The sequence below is a fragment of the Octopus bimaculoides genome, chromosome 26 (genome assembly GCF_046866305.1).
Source record: "Octopus bimaculoides isolate indiv1 chromosome 26, ASM4686630v1, whole genome shotgun sequence".
NCBI classification, from domain to species: Eukaryota; Metazoa; Mollusca; class Cephalopoda; order Octopoda; family Octopodidae; genus Octopus; species Octopus bimaculoides.
In genome coordinates, this window is record NC_142953.1 from 16,815,378 (window position 1) to 16,838,136 (window position 22,759).

The following is a 22,759-nucleotide window of genomic DNA, read 5'->3' on the forward strand; positions in this document are numbered from 1 at the left end:
TCTGTGCTAACCAGCACCACAAACTGAATACCATACTGTGTTGAGTTGTTTTTAATTATGAACACCTATAAACATTAATACAATTGTTATTTTAAACACAACACGACCAGGGGCTGCAATCAGGAGTCAGTCAGGAAAACAGAATATGTAGGCCTTTAAGCATACGACCATGAATCCACACAGCCAAAGCTCCATAAAAACTGTTACCTTATCAAAGCTAATGCTATTGCCTCCACCTCCCATAAACTGCTCATTCTACACTGTTGTAGTTCCACCACACACACAACCAACTACCATTAAAAGGACTATATCAGATGAAGTAATAATTATTAAGTCTCTATTCGTCTCTGCTGATCTCACTTTGGATTTCAAACTTTCCAAGTCAGTGACCTTCAAAAATTCATAGTATCCACGTGGTCCTATACTCAGCACAGGAGACTAAGTGGAAAGGCTAAGCACAACCACCCTTCCTCAAACTAGAATTAAAGATGAAAGAGAGACCTACGAGAATCTTACAGTAAAAAAACCCAGCTTGATAAGAGACATTATATCTCTGATTCCATATTATCAAAATGCCAAGGGGACAAAATCAACAACTCACTTGAGCCCCACGTCCTAGTTCGCCTGTCTTAAAATGGTTTTGATTAAAATCTTCCATTAACATTCCTTGCTTTTAATACCAGCTTAATAATAATGAGCTACTTTACTAAATTCTTCATTATTTTAAAAATTAATTCAAACATATTTCAAAAGAAACAGGGTAACAAAAGAATCAAAGTATGCCTATGATACAACAGGTGGTTATATGGCGTCAACAGATCAAACAATGGTTAACTGCCCTTCCTGATAGCAGCAATAACTGACAGCAATAACTGATTGTATGTGGAATCTGGCAGAATAAAAATCAAAGCTGTTATTGTTATTTAAGAGCACTAGGACTTTGTCAATTTTGAACAGCATCAAAGGATGATAAATAAACAAGACACCAGTTTATTTGACTATGATGTTTAAAACAGTGACATTATATATCACCATGATGATTATCTGCAGCTAGTATAGAGAACCAAACTTAAATTGTTAACCTTATCCCAAAAAAAGTAATGTGAAAAATTATTGTTACCCTCGATCATTTACTCAATGTCTTACAATCCTATTATTTATTCAAATAACATTAACTAGCAGACAGACTAAAGACCAAAATAGTCCCTCTTAGAATTAAAATGTGTTGTTCAACATGAATATTTTATGAAAATCATGTTTATATAAAAACCCACACCTGAATACATTCTTTTAATTAACCAGCATCTTAGGTTCTACGAGCATCTAGTTTTAGCAAAAGAAGTTATATAATTTGACAAAATTGGTGCGGGAAGAGAAAATACAGGAAAAAAAAAAAAAGACAAAAATATTCTCCCCAATAATCTATCTCATTGTACGAAAACAATTTTAAATATCTAATGTTTAAAGTGAAAGCTGTTACTAAGATGAAAATTTTCCACACTAATTATCTTCGAAGATGTGTGTGTGTGTATGTGTATGTATAAATATATATATATATATATATAATATACATAATTTCAATACCAACTTTTCTGGCCTTGCATGAGTCAGATCTACAGCCAAATGCACTTGCTGTTTACCAACCCTCACCTGTTATATTTCCCTGGCTGGACACATTTCCATGGAAGACTGGAAATGAATGACACAGCTTGAATAATGGAAGCTAGCTTACAACCATCACTTGATATCAAGACAAGAAAACAGCAGCACAAACATATAAACAGGCTTCATTCTGTTTGTATCTACCAAATCTATTTAGAAAAATTCAGTTGACCGGGAGCTATAGAATACTTATCCAAAGTGCTATGCAGTGGACGGGAAGCCAAACAATTAGGCCTACACTTGCGCATTCATGTGTGTGTGTGTGTATATATATATATATATACACACAACACACAATCCAAAGCAAAAAAAAAGCCTATATAAATATTTAAAAAATGCCTTCCTCTTCAAAGACTAAATTAAAGTATAAGAAAACTCTTAAATTTTTGTAGAGTAAAAGCTACAAAATCAAATATGGAAATCACTCCAAGTTTAGTCTACAAATCATTTTTGGGCATCACCATTATATATGACAACCTATCAGCTACCAACAAAATACTTATCTACAACCTCATATTTAAAATATGTTAGAGCCATTAGACATAAGGGTTAAGAACTGTGCCAAATCTGAGATCCAACTAGAGCAAACTAGCTCCTCAACCAGAACCAACTAGAGTAAACCAGCTCCTCAACCAGAACCAACTGGAATAAACCAGCTCCTCAACCAGAACCAACTAGAGTAAACCAGCTCCTCAACCAGAACACCAAAAAAAAAATATCTCCCCACCAATTATTGTTCAGATAGTGATGAACAAATTATAGTAACTAAATATGAATACACACAACACAAGGCCCTAAGCACTCAGTTATTGAATTTGGTACAAATAACAGTTAAACCTGTCAAATTACATTCAACTCTGTTAAAAAGAAAGGACACATTGAACATACCAAAAAGACAATGTTCACAGTAAGGACACTTTTGACTATGGGTTTGCTTGACAGGGCTAACCTTGAGTACTATCACTATCATTCCAAGATATCTGATGACCAGGTTAACTCCACTCATCAATTATATACAACATACCGGATAAAACCAGGACTACCTCCATTAACACAGACCTTTCTCCATTACACAAGTTAAAATAAGCCAATGGAGGAGCCTGTAAGCAGCTGCTCAATCTGCTGGAAATTTCCTGGAGTTCACACATTAATGAACACACTGCATTTTGTAGTATCTAGACCTCTCGATAACAATAGGCTAAACAACAATACCCTGACAAGCTAAATGCCAGACATATAACACACACCAAAACTATTTCAAAGCATAAGCTTTCTTTAGCTTTCTTCTAGAAATAAAATTGCCTTTGTCATTACCATCATTTTACACTGACAGACCAGCTCTTCGCCTATTACTATATTTGCATCTTTTATCTTACAGTTCATTGTCATTGGTCCATGGCCATACTGGGGCCCCACTTTGAAGGGCTTAACTGAACAAATCAACCCCAGCATGCATTTTTAAAACCTGGTACTTATACCTACTCTCTCGACCTTTTTCGCCAGACAGTGAACTTCTTAATGGCATTCTTAGCCACACAAGAATGTTTAACTTAATATCAGCAGAGACAGGAGAGAAGTGACTTTAATCCAAAACGAAGTCTTACCTACATCACCAGTAGCAGTGCTTCTCACGCTCTTAATCCATGCCAAAAATTCATAATACAGGGATGATGGAACGAACAGGCTTTAATACAAGTCACAACAATTGTTTCTGTGCATTAGTATCAACTGTTAGTTGCTGAGTTTTCCATATTATACAAATATGATCCAGCAATAGCTGTGTACCTACATATTAGCAGGTGAGTATACAGATATGTAATATGTATAATATGGAAAACTTGGCAACAAACAGCTATTGCTAATGCACAGAACTGCTGTGATTTGTATTAAAGGCTGTTCATTCCATCTTCATCTTCTTGGATCAAAAATTTATTTATATATATATATATATATATATATATATATATATATATATACACACACACACACACACACACACAATAGGCTTCCATACAAACTCAATCTAAGTTCACTCACAAGGCACTGACCAACCAGGAACTACAGTAGAAGACACTTGCCCATGGTGCTGTACAGTGGGACTGAACCCGAAACATCATTACAAAGTAAACTCAACAAAACAGCAATGCCTGCACATATTACTGCCTGTAATCCAAAGACTAATTCATCATCATCTTCATTTTCCATGCTGGCATGGGTTGGATGGTTTGCCAGGAGCTGGCCAGCCAGAGAGCTGCTCAGGCTCCAGTTGTCTCTTTTGGCATGGTTTCTACAGCTGAAATGCCCTTCCTAATGCCAACCACTTTACAGTGTACTCGATGCCTTTTATATGGCACTGGCACGGATACTCTTACATGACATGGGCATAAGTGCATCCTACATGGCACCAACACGAGTGCTTTTGATGTGACCCCAGCATGAGGAAAAATCGAATTCCTATTTAAATAATATCTCCTAAAAGCGCTTCCCAAAAACAGAAACTAAGTTTTCTCACAAGTTAATTACTCATTATTGATGTTACAATCAACATGCCACAAAAATGAGTCATAAACACACCTGTCACATCTATATTATAATTCTGATTGTTCCTTTACAAGTTACACTTTAGTTAGTTGGGGGGAGCGGGAGTGAAAGAAAAGTGAGAGAAAGAAGCAGAGAAAACTGCATACGTGTATGCACATATACACTTTTGTGTGTGTGTGTGTGTGTGTGTGTGTGTGTGTGTGTGTATATATATATATATATATATATATATAGATATGTGGGAAATGTGGTTATAGTTGAAAGAAAAAGGAGAGAAAGAGAATGTGTTTATTGAAGGGATCAGCAATAAGTGTTATCTTACAATTTACAAAATAACCATGGAATTTTCACGGGGTACAACTAGTATCATCGTAAATGAGACTGCCATCATGAACACAATGTCTAAAAATTGATTTCAAATTTTGGCACAAGGCCAGCAATTTCAAGGTGGGAGTAAGTCAATTATATTGATCCCAGTACCTACTGGTACTTATTCAATCGACCCAGAGAGGATGAAAGGCTAAGTTGACTCTAGCAGAAACTGACCTTAGGCAATATGTAAATATTAACACACTATGTCACTTAAATTAAAGTCCCACCAAGTTTTCTAGAGCAGACTTATTCAGTTCTTCTATATTCTTTATTATATAATACGTTAAGATTTCACTTCTTAAGATCAAAGTTTACAATTATACATCATATTACAAAACCAGATTTTAAAAACGAACACTTAAATGCATTTCCACAAATTAAATCCTTAAACCATAAAACCAGACAGGTCAAAGACACTTAAAATCACACAACTCCCTTCAATATCTACATTCTATTAAACGAGAATGTAATTAATGTATCAATTTTCAACAGCTATAAACTTCCCCCAGAGTTAATTGCACATTTAGGTCACACAAATATCTAGCAAAATAGTTGTTATGAAAGGTAAAGACATTTACCAAGTGACAAGATAATGTTATCTCTCAAATAATAATTAGATGTTATTACATGCCTATTCTACTTATAAACTCATTTACAACATTCCATCATTGAGAAGGTGAGGGGGGGGGGGGCGTCACTAGGATCATAATGGAACAAGTTCAAATAGTGCCTCAGTCGATAGAGAAAAGTCACCCATCACCACCACTTTCCCATGCTGGTATTGGTTGGACAGACTGTCACAATTCAACTCAGCACTTACTAAGGAGTCACTGCTTTCCTAGATGGGTCGGGGACCATATCGGACATGGATTCCACAGCTGGTTTCTCTTCCAACAGCAACCACTTCAGTGTACCATACATAACTACAGCATGGCAGCAGCCCAATAACTTAAACTACTTCACCCATATATGCATATGAGAGGCTCCTATACCATTTTCCTCAACTATATTCCAATTCTGCACAATGGCAGAAGTAAACCATCCAAGTTTAATACATATATTACATATTCTTACATATATTCACATGCATATGTTGCACGCACACACACACATACCCCTATTCGTGTAAATAAAAGAATGGCAAAATAGGTGTATAAGAAGAATCACAACCCTATTATTATCTGAAGATATTCCAAGAGATAAAACTTACCTTTGTGATGAACCAAATGAAAAGTAGATCTGATCATAGGACAACGATGCCTAAATAACAGGTCAGGTCACACACACACACTTCACTTCAAAATATGTTGGTAAATCAAAGACCACTTATTAAGTGTAGTTATGCTGCCATATCACAGTCTGCACTTTACTCAGCCATTCATACAACATGAAAAATCATGATATACTGACTGAATGATGTCTATCTTTCGCCCTATATCAAAACACAAACCTAATCACCTATGTAACCCAAGTAGAGCTATACCAGTTATTTGCAGCAAAATAATATTTCTATTTAAATTCATATTTATTTATTTATCCAGATTTGAGATGTTATACTTCCACTGGTCTCAGTCAGTGAACTACGACCATACTGGGACACTGCCTTCAAAGGCTCCCACTACTACACAGGCACAACAGGCTTCTGCAGTGTCCATTTACAAAATTTCACTCAAGGTTTTTTGCCAACCAAAGACTATGGTACAAAACTTAGCCAATGAAACAGCTGTGCAACAGGATCAAAACCAAGACCAATGTGCTGCAAAGCTACCACCACAAAGGCCAGCAATTTCGAAGGTGGGAGTAAGTCAATTACATTGATCCCAGTACTCACTGGTACTTATTCAATCGACCCAGAGAGGAAGAAAGGTACATCAATGTACTATACATATACACACACGATACATGTGTATGTGTGTGTTTATATATATATCTATTATTTAACATCATGAGAAAGTCAGAATAGCAATATCAAATACACATGCATACTGTTATATAATTCTCTTCTTTTAACCTTTATAGCAGTCTTATATATGTAAACCTATGACCTGGTCACTGATATTATGAAGAGATAGAGGAATAATATCAGGCATAGATGTATGTCAAAAACTTCGATATTTCATGATTCATCCCCAATATAATAATCAATCTCAACAAAGGATCTATATTTACCATTTGTCAAATTATTATAAATGTATGTAGAAAATAGTTGGCCTAGTGACCAAAGTGGATTCACAATCTTATATGATCAGCATGTTGTGACCTTGAGCAAACATTTCATTTTATATTGCTGCAGAACACTCAGCTGAAAATGAGCACAAGTAATAGCAAGGGGAAACCGGGAGTCTTCCCCTAGAGCCCTATTCAGAGGTTAGTATTGTTCTCTTTGTAACTTATACACCATGGAAATCAGAATAAGTTCCTACTCATGGCAGACAAGATAAGGAGAAACACACACACACACAAGGTAAGCCTGCATACCACACCTTTCTCAAACAGAGTAGCCCTGGTCTTTGGAATACCATTAAATGGGATTGAAAGCAATAGCTGTTTGAAATATAGACGTATTTGACTACAGCTGAGCCCATTACACAAAATCCACATCTGTATGGTCCGATGGTAGAGACAGGGACATTACCCTCCAGAGTGATTTTTACATGGATACATTCAAGTATCAAGGATTATCAGCAGTTTAAGCACATTCAACCAACCAACTTTTACAAGGGGACCATTACTTAATTTAGAAATGACTGTTGCCCTGGTATGGCTATGTGTATCCTTCAAGGATACCATACATGTTTGTGACTTTAAGAACAGTAAAGTGGAGAAAGAAAAAAACCCCCATCCCAAATTGATGTAAACGATTTGGATAAAGGGAAGATAGGCATTAACAATGCTTAACATCTGGCAGACAGGGAGGAAAACTGTCCATGGGAAGAGAGCCCTTAAAGAAAGGCATCAGACCAGGAGATAACATACATTAAGACCACCCTTGCTTGAAGGATCGACATCTAAAGTATAGTACTGTACAGATGCACCAAGAGTTAGCAGTATAAACCACCTACCAACTAATGTGAATTATTGTAGAGATCAGCTAAGAATCCATGTACAGCACAGACCACTTACCATCTAGTTTTTTATTTTTTTTATTTGTTTCAGTCACGTGCCTGCCACATATTTTCTACACCATGCCCATCACAACTTCACTAATCTAAATGTAACAGCATGTTGGCAAAACGTGTTTAGAGAGGGGAAAAAAAAAACAAAGGCTTGCAGTTTAACCCTTTGGCATCTAAACTGGCCACGTCCAGCTCGAATATTCTGTTTTATGTTTAAAAACAGACCAAATCTGTCCTCACAACACCTACCCAACATCACTCTAAAAGCAAACAATCACTTGAAGCTATGAGATAATGCAGGATTAAATCCAAATAATATGAATATATAAGCATTACATGACAGAGTAATCTGGATGCTAAAGGGTTAAAGTATTAACTATACAAAATTTTAAGTCCTTCAGAAAGATGTTCATGTAAAATTGATTTTTCCCTAAAAGGCATGAACTGTAGCAAAGAGTTGTGCCTGAGCCCATGCCTGTAGCTAATCGTTTGTATCCCATGATAAATACACACAAACACACACGCACCACTTATCATTCATTATCTGGTAGAATAACTTGAATAACATATATGACATGAATTTGCAGAGAGATCTTCCAGAAGACAAATTCCTTACTGTTGAGTCTCGACTGAAGCCGCCCCTGTTTACACATTTTGTCAAACAAATTACAAATATACTTCAACTATTAAAAGTTAATTTTAGGATTGAATTAAATTAAAATAATTTTTTTCTTCAATTATAAAGTTGCAGACAAAAATAAACAAATTTTATTTCAAATTAAATATTGTATTTTTGTTAAAAATTGAAAGGACCAAAAATGTAAATAATCTAATAAAATTATTAAAAAATAGTTTTATATTACAGTGACTAACTTTAATGTATAAACTTTAACACTAAATAAATTTTTATACATACATATTTTTTTCATTTATATTTAAGATTTTTAAAAAAATATTGTTACAAATTAAAAATAAATGTCTGCAATATTTAAATTATTATTTTATCTAAAACATGTGAAAGTAGAGTGAGGCTCCTTCGTTTCTGTTGTAACAAAGTAAGTAACCATAAGAAATACTTATCAGTTAAATGCAAAACAATGCTCCAACTCAGTAGAGTAAGAGATTTGAAAAAAAAAAGAAAAAGAAAAAAAAAAGAAAAAGAAAGGAAAGAAAAAAAAAAAGAAGAAAACAGAGAAGGGAAATCCATCACAGTTTCTGAGTTCTGCTGACAGTGCAGATAATATACAAACCATGGCATCTAGGATGTGGTTCATGAGCCAGGTAAAGCCAGTGGAGGAGACGACGTGTCTAGCCCATGACCACACAGGATCAGCCAGGTAACATCATTGACACTCCATTTAGAGCTGTGCAATGCAGCAAAAAAGAAAACCTAATCAGAGATGGTCAAGTGTTACCAACAGTAACATCATAAATAGATGAGCATCTTCTAATTTAAGCAAAACTAGTTAACACATTTTACATACATTTTAACAATATACAGACAAATATTTATTAAAATTTTAAAAAATAATGTAACCACCCTACCACCACCTTTGACAAAAAAAAAAAAATACTGGGGGAAGGATGGATGGAAAAGCAGAAAAGATGACATTTCATATGGAAACAGTTTAGTGTGTGTGTGTGTGTATATATATATCCATATACTGACCATAAGTGAGTTAAAACACTCAATTACACCAATTAATTATACTGAAATAAATACTTGAGGAAAAAAGTGCAACAAAAATTTTAAAAAATAAAAAAGGAAAATCTGAGTCAAAGTCAACTGATTTGAGATGGGAGCAGCAGCAAAATTGGTTGCAACAATAGCAACAACAACAATGGTTTCAGATTTTGGCACAAGGCCAACAATTTTAGGGTGAAGGAAGTTAGTTGATTACACCAACCCCAGTACTTGACTGGTACTTTATTTTATCGACCCCCGAAAGGATGAAAGGCAAAGTTGACCTTGGCGGTATTTGAACTCCAAACATCAAGAGCCAGAAAAAATGCCTCAAAACATTTTGTTCAACACTGACGGTTGCCAGCTTCCAGCCTTAATAACAATACTATTCCAATTAAAAAGGTGTTTCATGCTTATACAACAATTTCTCATATATCGAACCCGTTATCAGCAAACAGGTTTACTTAGAATGCAAAAATGCAAAAAAGCAACCAATATTTAAATAACAGGGTTATACATACATATTCATACACATTCAATATGCATATTATGTTATACATAATATGTATATATTACATGTCCACACAAACATGCATTCAATTTGCATATATACACACACATTCAATATTCATATATATATATATATACATATATTAAGTTTTTTCAAACTCCTAGGAGGGAGGGAAGGATTTATGAAGATCTCAATATTTACATAGAAATTACTGGAACAAATGTTTCTTTATAGTTAGGAGGTCATCACTTCTGTTTAACCACTTACATGTTGGGTCAAGCCACTGAGGGAAACCTCTACACGACCTGCTAGAAAAAGCAACCATATCTCCCTCAAAACACACCTACTGTCTTCAAAAAGAATATAAGATAATGTAACCCTAGACACACTGTCTGGATAAAAGACAGGGATTGTCATATCTGGATTGGCTTTTATCATAGATCTATATACTCAATTAGAACTGAGATGAACTAAACAACTGTAACATCTAAAGTAGGGTCACCAAGACCAATTAACTCTTCATTATCTAGGGGACCAGCAATGAGGCCCTAGGCATATTTGACATTTTTCAGTAAGACAATTCTCCAGCTCTCTTCTTTAAATTTATCCACTGTCCCAGTGCTTGTGAAAAATTATTCCATCTTTAGTGAAAATAAGGACAGGACACTCTGAAAAAACAGAATTGGTCAACATATACTGCCAGTCCCACTCAACTAACCACCCACCCTCCGCTTTTTCTCATTATTCCCAGAAACATTCTAGTCTCTCGTGGGAGGACATCTTTTGTTACAATAACCATTGAGAAAATACTTGCTAACCATGAAACATGGTCCTTTTACTCAAACATGTTGACTCTGAAATAATACCAGCCTTGGATATAAAGACTAGCTGATCCCTGTGCCAACAGAAAAATTCACGTGACAAGTCAAAAGCCTTAATCCATGCCACGAGACACAAAGATGTGTCTTTTCACTTCTCAAAAAGAGAGAGAGAGAGAGTGAGAGTAGGACTAGGCCTATCAATAGTCACACCATAATGATGACCAAAATTAATTTCCTGGATTCTTTGAATCCGTTAAATTTAGATCTGAGCTAGTTTATTGCAAATAACATAGAACACTATGGCATTTAAAAACAACAATAAAAATGATAAAAAATAAAAATATACTGAAGACAATACTTACTTTCCACTTCGTAACTGCTTTATATGGTGGAAAACGTTTATCGTATCTCGAATCCTTCGAGGACATTCCTCTATTTTCGACGCCAGGTTCATACAAGCCATTGCTACTACCTGTAACAACATAGCAATCAGTGCTGATTTTAGGGAGTCAAAGCACACAACACTTCCTACAACTACTTCACTGAGCAACACATTTTGGCAATAAAACACAGAACCCTTGATTTATTTATAACAATGGATAATCATTTATTATCGATAAATGTTTTTTTGGCAGTGGACGATGAATACACGCACCAACTACAGAACATCTATCTCACAAATGAGTCAGCAGCGATACACACCAACTGTTACACGAGTCGGAGTGGGTAGAAACTACCCCCCCCCCCCCACAAAAATAACCGTACTCAGTCGACGTCAAAGACGCATATATATACAAGAAGAAGGAGGGAAGAGGAGAAGAAATCCGGCTGAGTGAAAAATGGATGTTGAGGAAGGCGAGGAAATCCAAACATCCACTGGAATCGCAGAGAGGAAGATTGTCACACCATGCCTCAATTTCATTGATTTAAATTATTAAATTGGATTAGGGCCGTCTGCTTAACTGTAGAGACGTGCCCCAGCGTAGCCGCAGCCTCCGAGCTGGAACTATAAGATTATATATACGAGTCGGAAGATGGTCCTACGCACGAAACACATATGTGTGCACACACAACTCCAGTCATACTCTATATATTTCCGGTGGTAAGTAGGGCAATTAGTTACCAACGTCTATATATAGACAATAGAGAGACAGATCGACGGGTGGTGGCGATTACACATATACACAAACGACGATGATCGAACAAAGAACATACAAACGGAAGTACGTCGAAGCTCACAGAACAGAATCAATTAAATACAGATAGCCAAGAGACGAGGTGGGAAGACATATTGGATCATCAAATCTAGGATGGAAGTGGGGGGGGGGACATAAATTCGCAAACACGTGAAACAATTCAAATTAACCAACAATAAACTTCAATGTATACACACACATAAACCATATTCTTTCCATCCTACCTACCCTCCACCGTATCAGTGACCACCACCACCGACCATAGCTAACAAATCACACAGCTCTCCTCTCTCTCTTTCTCTCTGCTATGATCCACCATTCAAAACTTCAACATTTTATTTGTCGCTAACAACAGAGCATTGTGTACCCGATCGTTCAACGGATATAATTAGATACAAAAGGTATACAACGCAAAAAAAAAAAAGTGGCTGCACAGGATGGTCACGCGTGGAATGTCTCAGGACTGAACAGAGAAGCTAAGTAACACCTCCACTATACAATAATATTTTATACCGCTAATTTAATAAAGGAACCATTTGCAATCGATTATTATTATCATTACTACTAGAACAGAAGCGAACCATTTCAAAATATAAAAAGTAGACACGAGGAGAAAAAGGAGGTCAATATGTAGGATGTCGGGAAAGATATGCCTTTAGTATTATTTTATACATTTACGGGATAGAATTTGGTCAAGGTTCCCAATGCCGGATGTTCGTTCATACATCCGGGATCGATACAACAGACGAAACACTTGATGCTGTCACAACACCATTAACATCCAGCTCTACTGTGGTGGACGAAACCATTTCCTTTTGCGACACTCATATGCTGTGTGATATGGGATTGGGGAAGGAATTAACACGTCAACCGTTGTTTCCCACATGGCCGCCGGTTTCTGAACGTAATTGCTCATGTAATAAAATGAATAATAAAACATAAATCGATCTATTCAAACATGAAATGGAATCCCATCAGCCATTCCACTGCTGCCATGGATTATTACAACAGAGAAAAACATCTTTCGCCACATAAGGGGGGAAACAATAAACATCATTCGAGGGGGGGGGGGAAATAAATTATATATATATATAACAGACTGAGATAAGAAACATGCACACACATGATTATCAACAGTTAATGAACGATATAAAAATACAATTAATTCCATACCTATAATTAAACACATATATACACACATACACACTCATCTACCAACGTCACGATCGCTTAATACAGGCTAGAAAAATCTAATCAGTTAATGAAGTGAACGTGCTAAATTTCAATTATTTCTACTTCTTATAGTTCAACACACTGTGTATATATACATATATATAAAGAGAGGGAGAGAAGAGAAAAAAAACACCAACGGTTTCCTCCGAAAAAAGTCAGCTTTAAACAAAGCAAAGAAATATTTCAATGGCTTCGATGTTTCTATTTTCGGGACATTACAGCAAACAGGATGATATATACTTATGTCACACGACCAATACTCACTTAAAATTAAACAACGTTTCAACAATTCAGGCCGAAATCATCCTATATAATGTCAAAAGAATTCAGAACTCTCTAACGAAATCCATCAGCCAAGAGCTACGTGGTATAAGCTCGATCCACTAAAAATAGCAAGAAAATCTTTCTCAAATCACACACTCCCATCTTCAATAAAAGCACCTTGTGGAATTCCTATGCATTTATATTACCATAACGATTATTCATTTATATATATATATATATATATATATATATATAATATACATACGAGAGAAAAAAAATTAAGATAGTTATGTGAACAGCTAATCATTTTCATCATTAAGAAATTATTACAACTATAAATTTTTTTTTAATATGTTGCTGTTTTAAAAATTCATGATCAACTCCAAAGTTACATACAGCATGCTTATATATGGAGAAAGTGAGTAGAGTGGGGTGGATGGATAGAGGTCCCCTAGCTCCTGATGCGAGTTGTAACGGGCACCATCATGACATGCTATATATAGAATGAAGAGAATTGTTCCAAGTGAGAAATGAAAGTGATTCTGAAAACTGAATATTTCAAACTAACCTCCATGTTGTGTTTCACAAATGACTTGGAGTAATAAAACCTCTGGAATAGGACTTGTCCTGTTGCCATTGCAACCTAGATGAAAAGAAAGAAGGAACAAATAGATGATGATGATAATGATCTGTATAGTGGTGGGGGCCGAAAATGTAGCTCGGACATAATAATGTTAGCATAATAATAAATAGAGAGAGATGTTACTGGGCTGGTGAACAGAAAATCTCAAGAAATATGGTGGGGGGGCACCCCCTCCTCACCCGTAAGTTTACAACCTGAGGCAACTAGTGATGATCTAATGGGAGTTCTCATACATATATAGTAGTATATTTGGATAAAGGAATAATGTTGCTAAAGCAGCAAGAGAGAGAGGGGGGAGATCAGTATGGTATTATGGTACCATAGAGGAGTATTTTGAATTCTGGTATTTAAAGAGAGGAACATTCTGTGAAGTCGGGGAGAATATAACTGGAATGAGAGGAAATTTAGCAAGGGTCTGTGTGAAAACATATTAAGCAGGATCTAAAACAATGAGGTTGAGTTACTGATCAAGTCTGTACATAGGATGATGACCTCCTGGTTTACACCGAGTTGGTCTAGTTTTAGTACATTTAATAGAGAAAAGGTTAAGATAGCGACTGCTGCTTTGTAAATTGAATTAAAGTTATCAAATAGACCATAAAAAGGTTATTTAAAATAACATATTTCTCAGTGGATATAAAGTTTGATGTATATTTTGTATGGGTTAGGAAATAGAAAGAATATGAATATATGATGAGAGAGACTAAGAAGCTACAATAGAAAGACATGAAATTTAATGTGCAGAGATATTTTAAAAGCCATCGGATGCGATGTTGACAAAAAGAGACTGAATGTTACATGATAGAGGGGTTAGCATATAATCTGGCGTATATGTGGGATCTCTGATACATAAAATATATATTGGATTGAAGAGACATTTAAATTGATAAGGAAAGTGTGAAAATAAGGAAGGGAAATGCATTCTGTATTTGTGAATTAGAAATTATGAAATAATTGGGAGACATTAGAAAATAGCAAGCGAGTATCCTTGGTCTTTACTCTTTTGGCCGCGACTCTACCCAAGGATATAAACCCATATGTACCCATATATAGATATAATATCAATCCATTTGGCCATGTATAACGACCGTTAATTTACCTTTCCACACTTGGAAGGTGAAGATGAAACCATTTGTGTGTGGTATGAGTGAGAAGACTAAATTTTATAAAACTGTTTAAATAATAATATACCAACTCCATTACCTAATATGAGTGCCTGCTTCTATATTTTTTTTCTCAGAATTAATGAAGCTATTAAGCAAAACTATTTATAGCATATATATATATATATATATATATATATATATATATATATATATATATATATACATCAATTGGTTATGATGTATGTCTTGAATAAGGAATCGCATTTATACACTTCTATTTAACTATATATATGAGTAAAAATGTGTAATGGGAAGAGTAATTTGAATTTTCGAAGGGTAAAAGCCTCGGATACCCGGCGACAGACAAGAAGGACCGAGAATAGCGAAGTAGAAAAAGGTTGAGTGAGAATTAAAAGACGTGAAGGAGTAAGAGAGACATTGTAATCGGAATAGAGTGTATGGCAGAGAAAAAAGATACATATTTTGTATGTAAATCAAAGCAAGGAGCGAGAAGAGATGCATAAAACTGAGTGGAAAAACGTGATGGAAATAATGTGAGAGGATCAAAGATGGCGTCGTCCACCTTACCTGAGGTAACTTCAACAAGATGCCAGCAGTCTGTATCATCTCACAGCCGATAATACGTAAATCTATTTCTACCTCGTATGCTAGACCATCTTGCATAGATGGTGTTGGCGACAATCTTTCTTCTGGTAGTAGAATATTTTCTAAAGTAATCACTACTTTGCTAAAAGTACGACGAGAAGACACAAGCTGTTTGTTCTCCGACATCTTGACTAGGACCTTACAGTCTTGTCTCTTTCTCGCTCCCTCCTACCTTCTCAGTCACTCTTACCCTCTCTATTACTTTCTCGCTTACTAACTCTTTTCTTTCTATTACTTTCTCGCATACTGACTCTTTTCTCTCTCTCACTAACTCTTACTCTTGCTGCACCTCATTCTCTCAACCGGATTTATAACACTCTAACATATTCTTCCGCCTTATTTATCGACACTATAATAGAACATATTCAGTTTATACAACATAAATACTCAATATACACACTATATATTCGATATATATTTTTATATGTATGTATATTATATACAGTAAAATATAACAAATTCTTTGCAGGCTTATATTTAAATATATATATATATATATATTTGTCTCTGAATTAAACAAAACTGAACTGAAATATTTACTCACTTTAGCTGTTTAATTGAAAACAAATAAAAATATTTTATGTAATGTTTATGTTTATATTTATTTTGTAAAAAAAATAAATTAAGGTTAGACAGAGGATAAAAAAGGATTTTTTCCAGGAGCGGAGGAAGAATGTATTAAAAGATAGAGATATGCGGTTATGTAGTTGAAGTGTGATAAAGAGGAAAGGATGAAGGGGAAGAAAGAAACAGACAGAAGGAGAAGTAGCAGCAGTGCCAGTAGTGATGGTGGAAGGAAGAAGGGGAGGTAGCTAACGGAAGTAGTAGTAGGATGGTGAGAGATTCGAAACCCCCACCCGAAATTATGAATGATAGAGCTGCTCTGTCCTAACTACCATGGTGTGTCATTGCCACGTTGCAAATCTCTCACTCACAGATCGGCTTCACTCAGCCGAAATTCTGTGCCTTATAACAACACACCTACCTACCGACTAACAGACGCAAAAGCCCGTCTAATAGTCTTTAATACTATCTCATATTAATTATTATTGCTGCTGCTGCTGTTAAGGCTGCTTCCTTGTTACTGCAAACTTTGTTATATATATATATATATATATATATATATATATATATATATATATATATATATATATATATATATATATATATATATATACGGGTGCATATAAAATTGTTTACCCGAATTTCTTTAACTGTTGACAGCTGAATACATAAAAAAGGAGACAGCTTTTTAGTTGAGCCATATACAAACAAAAACAATCGCGTTTCTACCCTAGAAACCGCTGACACAGGATTATATACGACACAACCTTAATTTTCTCCTAGGACAAACACAAAGAGCATATATATATATATATATATATATATATATATATATATATATATATATATATATATATACACACGCACACATTCTTATATATACACACAGTATATACATACGCGCACACCTCAGTACGTATGTAGATGTGTGAAGCCCTGAACAAACAAACGTAATCATGCTGTCAACTAACTTAGATCACAACAGTTCGATGAGAGAGAAAGAAAAGAACTGCATGGCAGCCACTACTTCCATTACCAATAACAACACCATCAGCGATTGTCACAACATTAATGACCATACCAGCCACAACACCGATGTTAGTTGTAGCAGGTGGCAGTCGGGTTATTTTACCAACAGGAGTATACTGAATATATTGGTTCTCGTTCTGGTGTCCAGTTGGTGTTTGTCCAGCTGCCTGGTTACGGCCAAGTCGTTGAATATGGATACTGTCGATAACCTGGCCGTACCTGACCACTTGGACGGTGTGAAAATGGAACAAGATGGCCATTTAAACCAGAGGTTCCGACAGGAAATATTCATGGGAGACCTGGAGGATTTGGACGAAATGCCGTATGAGGCTCGACGAGCTAAACTTGATGAAGTCTTTGAGAAGTATGTTGTTATTTTTATCATCGTTGTTGTTTCAAATTTTGGCACAAAGCCTGCAATTTTAGAAGAGAAGGCCAGTCAATTACACCAATCCCAGTGTTGACTGGTACTTTATTTTATTGATCTGGAAAGGATAAGATGCAAAGTCACCACTTCGTTCTTATGGGGTCGATAAAATAAGTACCAGTCAATCACTGGGTTCGATGTAATCGACTAGGCTTCACTCGTAAAATTTGAAGCTCTGTGCCTGTAGTAGAAAGAATTTCTATTGTTGTGTGGTGGTTTAAAACCCGTCCCTCCTACATCATGTTGGTTGGAGTACGTGGCCTTGTGCCTCAGTGTGTTCGGCTCAACATCATAATGTCCTGGGTTCGATTACTGGACTGGGCGTCATGTTGAGATCTCCTTCAACAAGTCACTTCATTTCACATTGGCCCAATGTACTCGGCTGTAAATGAGTAACCTGTCAAGTGCTAGTCAAAGGTTGAGAGAATCAAGCGGGTATCTGTCTGGCACCTAAAACAATTTGCGAATACATGGTACATGTTACCAAGCATGGTACATGTTCGTGAGGGCGGCTGGCTTAAAAAAATGCCAGGTCTTTATCCACAAGACTTATGATCAAAGATGTTCCGGTTGTGGCCATCCTGTCATTTATTTAAATGCTGTACATCTTGAGTGTAGAGCAACGTTGTCCACTTCAGGTCAGCCCTCATCCGAAGAGCTATGACCATCCATGTCTTTTATTCAGATGTGTATCTTGGGTATAGGGCAACATTGTCCACTTTAGGGCAGACTTCATCCAGAAGAGCAATTATCAAAGGTGTTTGAGCTGTGACCATCCAACCTTTTATTGAGATGTTGTGTAGCTAGGTGTGGGGTAACATTGTCCAGTTCAGATCAGCGCTTATCTAGAAGAGCTATGATGCTGTGTTCCAGGTGTAGTTATCCAGTCTAAACTTTTGTCAACCACAGTGTATCTAGGGACCACCTTATCTAATATAATCTGAGGAAGATTTAGCTGCTATTTCTAACATGTTGTGTGACACCTAGAAGTTAACTCGTTTAAATTGTGTATCATTTATATGCATAGGGCGGGGAGCTGGTAGAGTCGTTAGCGCGCCGGGCAAAATACTTTGCATTTCGTCCGTGTTTACGCTCTGAGTTCAAATTTCACCGTGATCGATTATGCCTTTCATCCTTTCGGGGTCGATAAAATATGTACCGGTTGAACACGGGCCGAAATTGCTGGCCTTGTGCCAAAATTTGAAATCTGTATTACATACGCGCGCGCACACACACAAACCAAATAAGCAGAATCAGGGTTGTGTCTTGTGGGTGTATACAGGTGAATATAGTCAGAATACAAGCCACACTAAAGTAGGTAAAGTTTATTTATATTAATTCTATTGTTGCAACATCCTTATATTTAATCTGGTCGTATATAATCTAGTTTTATATCTGATAATGGACAGTCAGAAACAGATTAAGTCGGATTAAAGTCGAACGTATTAATGGAAGTAGCCATTGAGCTTGTATGTCGTTATGATGCTGACAGCACACGTTTTGTGACACTACTACCATAACAACACCTGTTATATATACAGTTTAGCTGTTATTTCTAGTGACCACATATGAAACTTTCTCAATGGCTCTGTGTTGTTGCTACTGTAAATGTTATTACAATGTTGTTGCTGTTGTCAGCCTCTTATTTCCTGTATACATTCCACTATATATATATATATATATATATATATATATATACATATATATATATCAACAACACTGAGCCATTGAGAAAGTTATATATATATATATATATAAAACCTTTTCCCTTCACAAAACCCATCTGTTTAACTCTGAAATTTGGAGTTTGAGGCAACTGCTAACGATGTACGTTTTGGCTCCTTACGTTCGGAGTTCAAATCCCATCGAGGTCAACTTTACTGTTGTCAACGGATGCAATAAAGGTTTTGGAGGGAGCAATTTCATCTTTGAGTGGTTAATAAAATAAAGAACCAGTCCAAGACTGTCGATTGGCCTGACTATCAGGACATTAGACAAAATGGTTTGCGTTCTGTATTTACCTTTGACGTCCCAAACCCCGGCAGCTTTTGCGGGTTTTCGCGGCATAACTACAAATTAGTACCCCACGACTTTGTTCTTGCATAACTTTCGAAGGAATGTGTTTTTAATAGAAATTTCCAGAGATATGTGTACGAGAATGAAGAATGCAATTATGTTGATAATATTTTTTAAAAAAGCACATTGAGAGGAGTGAGATGATTAGATAATGTTCATCGTCTCAATTGGCCACGCTTTGGAATCCAGCAAGAAAGCGTAATGACGGTTGCTTTCGATAGAACCATATGAAGGAGCTACCCGAGGACTTCTAGGAATAGTGGACTGAGAAGATGAATGGCTGGATCATTCTTTCCTTTACCCTTTTTGTTTCCTCCTAACTTTCTTTAAAATTCATATTTTTAAAATGGCATTTTGTAGAAATATATTTTCGAAAGTTTAGATTGGTTTAATGTAATTGTCTTTTACCTGTTTCAGTCATTAGACTGTGTGGCCATGCTACGGCACCACCTTGCAAAATTTTTAGTGGAATTAATCGACTCCAGTACTTATTTTTTATTAAACCCGTTACTTATTCTGTCACTCTCTCTTGCCAAACCACTAAGTTATGGTTGTCAAGTGGTGGTGGTAGTAGTGGGGAGATAAACACACAGACATACATATATATTTAGATACAACAGGCTTCTTTCAGTTTCAGTTTCTCTCTTCCAAATCCACTCGCAAGTTGACCCAAGGCAATAGTAGAAGACACTTGCCCAAGGTAGTGGAATGGGACCCGGAACCATGCGGTATAGGAAAATAGGAATCAAAGGGCAAAAAATGGTTGAGAATCACTGGATTATAGAATCATGGTGTTTCAGATGACTTTTCCTGTTGCAGATCTGAATGACCAACTGGACAGGTCTGTATACATTTTCTTCCATCACCTTAGGACTTTCAATTGATGGAATGACAAAGAAGGTCACCATAAAGAAACATCTGTACATTATTGGATTGCAGTGATAAGCATTTGCATGAGTACCACCCTCTGAGTCTCCGTGATTAATGCTGAGTGACAGGCAGAAGTGAGATGACCAGTAATCACATGAAACCACACATTTTACGTCAGAGTGTTCCTCTCCTAGAGGAATGCTGTGACAGCAGCTAGAAGTCCCTCACTCCTGGTGATTTTACTGTGTACAGCTGTCGGATGGATGACAGTTTTTGTTTATCATACAACATGCATACATACGTACATGATGATTGCCTCATCTTGTCAGATAGTAACCATCTTACGTTAATGAACAGTGAGACATCTGTACATCATTGGATTTAAGTGACAAAAGCTTGTACAACACTTTTGCCATCCTCTTGGTCACCATAGTAGGTTCCAGTGACAAGAATTGTAAGATGAATGGGGCTACTTTGACTGCAAACTTTATACTAGAGCATATCTCTCCTAGAAGAGCTACCTTACCTACGGATTTGACAAAAATAACGGGAGCCTCCTCTACTCCTGTCAAATCTATTTAACCCATACATGGGACCCTGATAGTACCACCATTCCTGGTCAGAACAGACCTGGGAGGAATGGTAACGAAGGGGTGCCTTCACACTCCTCACAAGTCCAGAACTTCTGAACTGGAGCCTTACCACTAGATGCACACACACACATATATGAGTTGAAGTGAAAGGCGACTGGAAAACAGCAAATGTTGATGGTAGTGGTTGCAAAAATATGAGAGATGAGAATGCTACACAGTCCTCAGATCTGTTGGATACTATCAAATGGTCTACTAAACCATGTCACCACGGAACAAGATGAGGATGATATGTACATATAACGGGATTGTTCCAGTTTCTTTTTACTGAATTCACTTGCAAGGTTTTGGTCTGCCTGGCGCTTATAACAGAAGACACTTGCCAATGTGCCATGCATTGGGACTGAATGCAACATCATGTGGTTGCGAAGCAAACGTCTATATTTTTCCAAAAATATTATATTTAGGACCCCATTATCCAGTACTATGATTTTGAGAGAGATTTGGCTATTTTCTCTAACTCATTCAACAACCATTTACTTTTAGTATTAGGACTACAATGTTTGATTAAATGGAGATTTGGTTGCTGTTTCTAGCTTGTGGTACATGGGGATGAGGAATCTATTTTGTATCAGGGAGACATTATCCAATATGTGATTTGAGGGAAATTTGGCTGTTATTTCTATCAAATTCCCTTCTTATCTGAGTTGACAGAATGACGTATTTTGTCATAGAGTCATAATCCATCATCAATGTTGTGTTTATTTCCACTTAAGCCTTTGGCATTTAAATGGGCCAACTCTCACACTTACCCTACAATGTCGTTCTAAAGATAAAAAGTCATGTCATTGAAATCTCAGCTTTGAGTTGGTGTGTGATCAATTCAAAATAATGTATTATATCTGATAGATTAATCTAAAAGCTAAAGGGTTAATTGTTACTCGACTGAGTCAACAAAAGGGCCTCTAGAGAGCCACTGGTTCTGCCAGAAATAACAGCCACACCTCTTGAATAAAAAAAATATGCTGTCATAAAAAAAAAAAAAGAACAACTCTTTGATGTTAAGTCTTTGACCATCTTAGGCCTGTTGGATTGGCCAACCCAAAGCTGTAGTAGAAAACCCTCGCTAAAAGTGCCATGCAATGCAACTGAGCCCCAAAACTATGTTGTTATGAAGTAAATTCCCTTGCCATACAACTACTCCCCCTGCATTACTAATTCCACTTCAAAACATTTAAACATTTTATTTAACACTCTGCAGTTTTATTTTTCTTGTCACTCTACTGAATTGCGTTAATAAGCAAATTGTTTTAACGGTTAAATGCGTTGGTGTTTGTCCCATCTCTCTCAAACACATACACACACACATCTCTCTTACCCTCTGCCAC

At 36.2% G+C, this 22,759-nt stretch overlaps 2 protein-coding genes across 3 annotated transcripts in view; one reads left to right on the forward strand and one right to left on the reverse strand.

Moving 5' to 3' along the window:
• The window catches only part of LOC106882358 (cyclin-L1), a 28,975-nt gene extending 13,011 nt beyond the window's left edge, over window positions 1-15,964 (reverse strand). The window contains exons 1-3 of one of the 2 annotated variants that reach the window (XM_014933011.3): window positions 15,738-15,964; window positions 13,969-14,043; window positions 11,070-11,179 (exon numbers count right to left, since the gene is read on the reverse strand). In XM_014933011.3, the coding sequence (XP_014788497.1) occupies window positions 11,070-11,179; window positions 13,969-14,043; window positions 15,738-15,941 (389 nt within the window). In that variant the 5' untranslated portion in view covers window positions 15,942-15,964. The remainder of the gene's footprint in view (window positions 1-11,069; window positions 11,180-13,968; window positions 14,044-15,737) is intronic. The other variant, XM_052976992.2, reaches the window with a different exon arrangement.
• Window positions 15,965-16,993: 1,029 nt separating this feature from the next.
• LOC106882357 (45 kDa calcium-binding protein) overlaps window positions 16,994-22,759 on the forward strand; it is a 26,112-nt gene continuing 20,346 nt past the window's right edge. The window contains exon 1 of the mRNA XM_014933010.3: window positions 16,994-17,772. Within this exon, the coding sequence (XP_014788496.2) occupies window positions 17,336-17,772 (437 nt within the window). The 5' untranslated portion in view covers window positions 16,994-17,335. The remainder of the gene's footprint in view (window positions 17,773-22,759) is intronic.